Source organism: Pimephales promelas, chromosome 8, assembly GCF_988280905.1.
Source record: "Pimephales promelas chromosome 8, fPimPro1.hap1.1, whole genome shotgun sequence".
Taxonomy (NCBI): Eukaryota; Metazoa; Chordata; class Actinopteri; order Cypriniformes; family Leuciscidae; genus Pimephales; species Pimephales promelas.
The window spans coordinates 3,517,501-3,526,288 of record NC_142776.1 but is presented as its reverse complement, the minus strand read 5'-3'; the positions used below and the strand labels follow the sequence as shown (position 1 = coordinate 3,526,288).

The 8,788-nt window shown below is 34.8% G+C and overlaps 1 protein-coding gene across 2 annotated transcripts in view; it reads left to right on the top strand.

Annotated features, from left to right (window-relative positions):
- Nucleotides 1-3,818: 3,818 nt before the first annotated feature.
- The window catches only part of rad54l (RAD54 like), a 13,007-nt gene continuing 8,037 nt past the window's right edge, over nucleotides 3,819-8,788 (top strand). For both annotated transcript variants that reach the window (XM_039648942.2, XM_039648941.2), the window contains exons 1-11: nucleotides 3,819-4,127; nucleotides 4,298-4,378; nucleotides 4,632-4,736; nucleotides 4,870-4,930; nucleotides 5,013-5,148; nucleotides 5,253-5,322; nucleotides 6,228-6,516; nucleotides 6,909-7,033; nucleotides 7,988-8,138; nucleotides 8,246-8,372; nucleotides 8,455-8,529. In XM_039648942.2, coding sequence (XP_039504876.2) covers nucleotides 4,125-4,127; nucleotides 4,298-4,378; nucleotides 4,632-4,736; nucleotides 4,870-4,930; nucleotides 5,013-5,148; nucleotides 5,253-5,322; nucleotides 6,228-6,516; nucleotides 6,909-7,033; nucleotides 7,988-8,138; nucleotides 8,246-8,372; nucleotides 8,455-8,529 — 1,223 coding nt within the window. In that variant the 5' untranslated portion in view covers nucleotides 3,819-4,124. The remainder of the gene's footprint in view (nucleotides 4,128-4,297; nucleotides 4,379-4,631; nucleotides 4,737-4,869; nucleotides 4,931-5,012; nucleotides 5,149-5,252; nucleotides 5,323-6,227; nucleotides 6,517-6,908; nucleotides 7,034-7,987; nucleotides 8,139-8,245; nucleotides 8,373-8,454; nucleotides 8,530-8,788) is intronic.

Genomic DNA, 8,788 nt, shown 5'->3' with positions numbered 1-8,788 from the left:
TTTTGCAACGCATTGATCAGCATTGTTATTTTTGTTTCACTGTTGGAGTGAACGTCTGTGTTTCTGTTACCGGCTGGATCTTCGTCTGGGCGGATGCCACGTTTCACTGGATAGACGTACAGTCTGTTCATGAGCTAGTTCTGTCTGATGTTCACAACCCATGCAAATGATGACCTGGCTCGGGTTCATCGCACACAAAAGTATACCGGTTTACCAAATTGTGTTTAAATTGAGACATTTCACATTTTTGTTCTATATTTTTGGGTATTGACTTATTTTAGGCAAGGTGGATGATCTACCAAAGGGATGGGTGGATGGATGGACGATAAATGGATGATAGATGGATGGACAATAGATGGATGGATTGATGATGGATGGCTGGATGGATGGATTGATGATGGATGGATGATAGATAGATGGATGATAGATGGATGGATGCTGGATGGATTGATGATGGATTGATTTATGGATGGATGATAGATTGATGGATGGATGGATGGATGGATGGATGGATGATAGATGGATGGATGATAGATTGATGGATGGATGGATGGATGATAGATGGATAGATGATAGATGGATGATAGATGGATGGTTGGATGATGGTTGGATGATGGATGGATGATAGATGGATGATAGATGGATGGATTGATGATGGATGGATGGATGGATGGATGATAGATGGATAGATGATGGATGGATGGATGGATGATAGATGGATAGATGATGGATGGATGGATGGATGATAGATGGATAGATGATGGATGGATGGATGGATGGTTGGATAATGGATGGATGGATGGATGGTTGATAGATGGATGATGGATGGATGGATTGACGATGGATGGATGGAGGATGGATGGATGTATGGATGATAGATGTATGGATTGATGATGGATGGATGGATGATAGATGGCTGGATAGATAGATAGATTAATAGATAGATAGAACGATGCACCTCTTTAATCGACAGTCACACTTCTCACAGTTACTGTATTAATATCATGGTTTACTTTAACTTTCACTTGTATATCATTTGTAATGTTCTCAAATACACTAGAACTACATGTGAACTCATGAGTGAATCTCTCGAAGCCCGTCAGGAACACGTCTGTAGGGTTGGGCATCGTTTGAATTTAAACGATTCTTATTCTGATTCCTTGTTTCGATTCCGGTTCCTAACGATTCTCGATTCCGATTCTTTTAAGAGGCAGGGTCAAAAAGTTTAGCTAACCTTGCTAACCAACGGCCTTTCTGAAGGAAATACTCCTTCTGTCACAAATACTCCTTTTGTCACAAATTTAGCATTTTGCCGAGATTTCGTTATTTTTAGAAAAGTGAAGCCACACTTTGGATCGCGACGTAAGCTACTCATGTTCGACTCGCGTGGTTATGCCAACACTTCCGGTAGACGATTCTTCGTTGGTGTTGTTCAGCGGTTTCTTCTTCCACTCGGCGGACTGTGAATATCGAAACTAGGAATCGAAATTTTAACTTTTGAACGATTCCGGGAAAAACAAAAAGTTAGTCCCGGTTCCAATCGATACTCGATTCTCGATACCCAACCCTACACGTCTGGATCACGTTTCACCTGGAATTCAACAGAAAGACTAGCCAAATTTTAGGTCCACTAGGTTTTTTGTTTGTTTACCTTGCAACATTATTTTCACTCCATCATCTTTCACAAAATTCACATTCTCAACTCTGTACCGTAAAAATATATATATAAAATGGAAATCAGATTCTATTCATCATGGTTGTTATTATTATAACTGAAACTAAAACCATAACAATTTTAAATAAATAAAATAAAATATAGAAAGTTTTTAAAATTTTATTTCAGCTTTTGTTTCACTTCCCATTGTTATTTACTGTAGTTTATCTTGATTAAATAAAACTAAAACTGAAATAAAAATGAATAAAACTATAATGGAAACTAATAAAAACGACATTTTTAACTGAAATTAAAAATGAAAACTGAAAATAAAAAATATTAATTAAAAACTATAATAGTAGGCTGTCTCAATTATAATAAAATAACGTCGGGATTCATACATTGTGGCAGTATGTATTGTACATGCTTTTTGATTGTATGACATTAAAATCTAATCAATATATTTCCGCATGATTTCTTATCTTCTGTTTTCTGCTTGATTTTTGCGGTTCAATGTGACCAGGACGTGCCGTCGTGAGATTCACACTTATACTGAAAACATTTTATCACTATGGAAATTACAAAATTACAAGTTCCATTATTGTTACTGCTTTTGAATGTATTGATATTCATATAAAAGCTGACATCAGTTTAACCTCTTCATGTTTTGTTCGGTTCCTGGCAGTGTTTTGCATTTCTGTTTTTGACTCATAGATCATAGATCTAATAGATTATCTACTATTTTCCCTAGCATTTGAAAGATGTCTGATTGGACAAAGCTTTAATGTTCTTCACTATAATCTGGGACGTTTTGGTCAGTTTTGAGTTTTGTTCCTCTGAGATCCGAGGAAAGCCGTGTTTTATAGTCCTGAACTGTTTCCGGCCTTTTCCTTAAGGATGACATCATTTCCCCTTTGGATGCTGTGCATCCCCTGCTTTGTGTAAGGGAAATTACTATTGTTTGATGTATTTATTGTAGTTTTTTTGTGTACATGTTATCATAATTATATTTTTATTATTTATAAAGTGTATATACCTGGAATGTATTGCTCAGATTTTTATACATTTAAAGAGAAATGTACATGTTACCTTTGTGTCATTCGCGTTTTATTTAGTGTTTTACTTTACACCAACATTTCCATTCCAGAGTTCTAATGGAACTTTTTTTCCGTAGTCAGTGTCAGTTTGACCTCTGACCCCTGTATAATCAACCCGACTTCGCCATCTAGTGGATAGTCAGGGGAAGTTCAATAAAGAGATGGCGTTGAAGTTACTAATTAATATAATTAATTACTTCTTCAGTGGTGTTCTCTCAAAAAAAAAGGATTTCTACACTTATTACTAATTAATTAAGAAATGTTTTATCTTTTTTAAATAAATAATATGTAAAAAATAAGTATAACATGACATTGCATAGAATATTCTTGAACTGACAAGGGAGAAGTTTACATTCAAACGTGGGCCATATTTTATTGTTACACGCAAAGGTTTGATTTTAAATCCACAATTGTTTCATATATATATATATATATTTCTTCTATACAGTATCTAATGCAATTACATCAGAAGTAACTGGAATTAAAGAACATAAAATTAATACTAATCCCTTAATTGACTTTTTTAAGGGAAAAGTAATTAAATTACAGTATTTAAATATTTAGTAATGCATTACACACTGGTTAGAAGTTAGCAAGAATAGATGCATATGTAGCAAATTAATCAAAGTAAAAATAAGCAAATAACCTACACTGCATTGCATTAGCCTACATTGATAATGATTTAAAAAAAAACATTATAAGCTGTTATCAATAATATCAACAAAAACTTAATATTGAGTAAAATACAATCATCAAGACGTTATACCTCAATACATTTCCATTTTGAAGACATTGACATACATACTCTAAAGAGTAATGGCACGCAACCTAATAGAAAATTATATATGTACTATATATATATATATATATATATATATATATATATATATATATATATATAATCTTAATATAAATATAAAACTTAAACATTTATATCTTAACAATTTATTTAAATCAACTGAATATGTTAATATACATTTTACATTTTATATTTTCGTTTAGGGTCGCAGCACCATTTATTTTCGAAACGCATGTCAAGCCAAGTTTGTTCTTTCCCGTGTGCCGTAGAGTGTGAAGTGTGCACAGTGCGCGGGACTCTCAAACATGCCAGTGTTTAACAACAACAACGACGACGAAGACTTAATTTTTAGTTCTAATTAATATGCCACGGTTAATATCTTATAAAAATACGATAATCGTTGTAGTTTAAAACTTATGGTGTGGGAATTTCGTTCAACGGATCAGTTAAGTTATTTGTTTAGTGCCTGAGGCGGATCACCCGGATCACCTCAGAAAAAAAAAGACTTGAGAAAAAGAAAATGCATATTTATTTGAATGTATTGATTTAAGTTGGATTAAATTCCTGATTCAAAATGGTAGGTTGCTACATTAATCTTTTAATTTGATGATTTCGATTCATGTATCATGTTGAGATACTGTGATCTTTATGTAACATTTATACATGTTTAGTGTATTTTCTGTTTGTTGTTATTGATTCGTGTTCCGATAATTCAGTAAAATCTACTTCAATTATTAATAACCGCAGAGGAGAAGTCTAGCACCCAGTCAAGTGGCCAAAAGGAAACAAGGGCCGGATTCAGACGATGAGGACTGGGAGCCTGACATCGTGAGTGGGACATAGTTAATAAATGATGTGATTGACACACACACAGAACACAATTATAATGTTCATTCATAGAATTCTAAAATGTTCTATTTACTCTTTTTAATGTATGCATGTGTTTGTATGTTATTTATATATATTTATTTATGTGTTCTAGATTCACTTAAACATTAGAAATGCTTGGGCAATACTTTATAACAATTGTCATGCCAATAAAGCTCACTTTTAATTGAATTGGCTGTTGTCTCTCCCACAGGTGTCACAGAGTAAGAGAGGGTGTATAGAAAAATACATCTCTCCCTTCAGAAAACCCCTGACGCCGCTCACCAACACACCCGTCTGGGCAGATGGCAATGAGCATGTGAGTTGTTTTTAAAATAAATTAAAATTAAATACAGAGAGACACAGTCACCTAGGCTTGTTTGTATGCGAACACATGGAAAAAAACTGCTTTAAAAACTGTTTTAACTGATTATTTAATTTTTTTTTTACAGGAAGACTTCATTCGCAAGATCTTATCAAAGCCGTTTAAAGTTCCCATTCAAAATTATACAGGTAAGTCTGTACTCACAGCTTATGTGTGTGTGATGATGAGCGAGTTGTAGATGTTCAGAGGGTGTTGTGTTGCTGTGATCAGGCCCGTTGGGTCTGCGGGCTCTGGGACTGAAGCGGGCCGGTGTGAGGAAGGCTCTACACGACCCGTTTGAAGACGGCGCTCTGGTTCTGTACGAGCCGCCTGCCATCAGCGCTCATGAGCTCATCAAAGCAGACAAGTCAGTCTTATCTGTTGATTGTCAGATCTTCATTTCAGATCATCAGTCTTATTTAGCAGCTCCTCACCAATGGCGTGATCGACTTGTGATTGATTGTTTTGCAGGGAGAAGTTACCAGTGCATGTGGTTGTAGATCCAGTGCTCACTAAAGTGCTTCGGCCCCATCAGCGAGAGGTATGATTTGCTATATAGAAGAATATAGGGGTTCAGTGAGTGGATTGTTACAGAATAACCTCAAAAGGTCTAAAATATCAGTCAGATATAATTTCACTGTAACTATAACCAGGGCTTGACGTTAACACCCGTTAAATGGGGGCGTATTTCAGCAGTGGCGTGTAACGCAGTCACTCCTACTAGGTTGAATTGTATATATAATATTTTCACTTGTAGTCTTGTATAAAGGCATCCGAAATAATAAAGCAAGTGAAATGTAATGTTCTTAGCGTATCGATGATGCTGAAATATCTGAAAAGCTTCCAACACTAATTTTCCACAGAATATATACACGATACAAACCTCTCTCTCGTTTCATGCTCCGTATCAATATTGTTGCTGTTACAGGGCTTGAATTTTGCCGTGTTATTGCGTGTATTGCTCATAATTGTACTCATTCGTGCAGATTTTGTGCTCAGACCCAAAGTGCGTGTACATAAAGCCACCTCACAGTACTGAATTGAGTTCTTTTTCATTACTTATTCAGCAAATACACACAAAATAATGTCTAAATTCCGTTCTTGGTGAGTATTAACGTAGACACAGTCAGTTCTGTTTTATGTGAATGTAAACAGTTGAGAAAGATAACTCATGTGAACAGTCAGGTCTTAAAGTGACAGCAGCCTAATATGCTGCCAAATTATGAGATATTAAAATATCTATATGGCAGTTTTTCCCCATTGTAATCTATTTTAAAATTATGGCCAGTGGAAATGCAGAGTGGCTAGTAACTTTTGAAAAGCACTAGCCACAGAGGCTGGTGAGCAAAATAGTTAATTTCAAGCCCTGATTATAACCATTAGAAGTCTTTATCCCATATTTTTGGGAAAGACCTTTCAGATAATCCCTATGACTTTCTTCCGTAGGGTGTGAAGTTCCTGTGGGACTGTGTGACAGGAAGGCGGATTGAAAACTCGTACGGCTGTATTATGGCGGATGAGATGGGGCTGGGAAAGACTCTGCAGTGCATCACTCTCATGTGGACTTTACTTAAACAGAGTCCCGATTTCAAACCTGAGATCGACAAAGCCATCGTAGTGTCCCCTTCAAGCCTCGTGCGAAACTGGTACAATGAAGTGGGCAAATGGCTGGGTGGACGCGTGCAGCCTGTCGCCATCGATGGCGGATCCAAAGAGGAGATAGATCGCAAACTTGGTATTCTTTTAATTCTTTTCTTACATCAGGAGTTATGTATAGGCTTTAAGACTAGACAACTCATCAAGAAGGCTTTCCTGAGGATGTGTCTTGAATTCATTGTTTCTCTTACTTCATTGTTTTATTATTTTATGCATAAGCCTCAGTAAATCATGTTAAATGTTAACCTAAAACAAGAAAATACTGTTTGCTAGTAAATTAAATTTCCTATGCACATTTATCTTGTTTGTTTTTTTGTTTTGTTTTTTGAAAACGAGACAAAAATACTGATTCGATGCGTGTTTTAAATGTTTAATTTTAGTAATTTGGCTATTAAAAACCCCACATTCATAACATCTTCTGTTATGAATGACTCTTATTCAGCTTCACTACATGTTCATGTCATCTTTCAGAGAACTTCATCTCCCAGCATGGCATAAGAGTGCCAACTCCAATTTTAATAATATCCTATGAAACATTCCGCCTCCACACTGAAGTCTTGCACAAAGGGAAAGTTGGACTGGTTATTTGTGACGAGGTAAGTGTACAATAATAAGTAATAACGATTATAAAGCCTAAAAAATATTTAAATAAAAGCCTAAAAAATATTTAAATAAAAGCCTAAAAAAATAAAAAATTAAATTAAAGCCTAAAAAAAAAATAAAAGCCTAAAAAATATAAAAATATTTTTAAAAAAAGTTTGTCATTTTCAGACCTTAAAAGGTAAGAGAAATGTGTGTTTGTGTGTGTGTGTGTGTATATATATATATATATATATATATAAGTCATGGAAATTCTCAAGTGAGTACCATTTAAAAAAATACTTTGATTCAACAAAGATGCTTTAAATTGATCAAAAGTGAAAGTAGACACATTTATGATGTTACACAGAATGTTCTATTTCAAACAAAGAAATATGTTTTATATTATTATTTTAATAAAATATTAATAAAATAATAAAATATAAATATTTTACATTTAGATTATATTTTATATTATTTATAAATATATTTTAAAGAAATAGAAATATATTTTAAAAAATAATCGTGGTTTGTACAAAAATATACTCTTTTCAACATTAATAATAATGTTTCTTCAGAACCAAGTCAGCATATACTTAGAATGATTAATATTAATGTAGACATTTATTTTATTTGTAATAATAATGCTGTTTTTTACTGAATTTTTGTTCAGAGAAATGCGGCTTTGATGAGAATAAAAGCCTCTTCAAACCAAGGGTCATAAATATAACGATAAAGATGTTAAAAATCATTGTATACCTACATAGCATAACACAACTATAAAAATATGCCACAGAGAAACAATGTCAATGCCATCGCAATTTTTTCCTGCTGATAAACTATAGAAACCTTGAGACTTCTTCTTTTTTTAAAATTATTATTAAAAAAAATCTTACTGACTCCAAACTTTGTGAATGTAGTGTATCATGGGGTCTCCTTCCCGTATGACTGTACCCGTGTCGTTTGTTTAGGGTCACAGGCTGAAAAACTCAGACAATCAGACGTATCAGGCGCTGAACTCCATGAACGCTCAGAGGAGAGTGCTGATATCTGGAACGCCCATTCAGAACGACTTACTGGAATATTTCAGTTTGGTGCACTTCGTAAATTCTGGTATCCTTGGTAAGACACTCCAGTACATGATCCTGTGGAGAACTTTACTCAATAAATGCTTCAATAATCGTCCGTCTCTCTTCCGTGTGTGCTACTTCAATGGTCTCTCCTCTCAGGCACAGCTCAGGAGTTTAAGAAACGATTCGAGATTCCAATCCTAAAGGGTCGTGACGCGGATGCCAGTGATAAAGACAGAGCTGCGGGAGAGGAGAAACTCCAGCAACTCATCAGCATTGTAAACCGGTGAGCATGAGAGAAAACGACCCGGCCACACTATCACACCATTCAATTCATTTCAATTAAAAATTGTGTTTGTTTTGTTAAGGTGTTTGATTCGAAGAACCTCAGATATTCTTTCCAAGTATCTGCCTGTGAAGATTGAACAAGTTGTCTGCTGCAAGTAAGAGATCAGTTGATGGTCATATCCCCTACTTTCTGTAATAACAAGGCTCAAAATAACATGTATAACAATATAAAGTGTTTAATACATGCATGTGTGCCGTCATCAGCACTTAAAGGGTTAGTTCACCCAAAATGTAAATTAAGACAAATTAAGATAATCTCAGAGATTAAAGGAACACTCCGACTTTGCGTCTCGGTGCTGCCTTCTGAGAATATAGTTCCCAATATTTATAAGGTTAAAAGATGGCTGTGTCTAT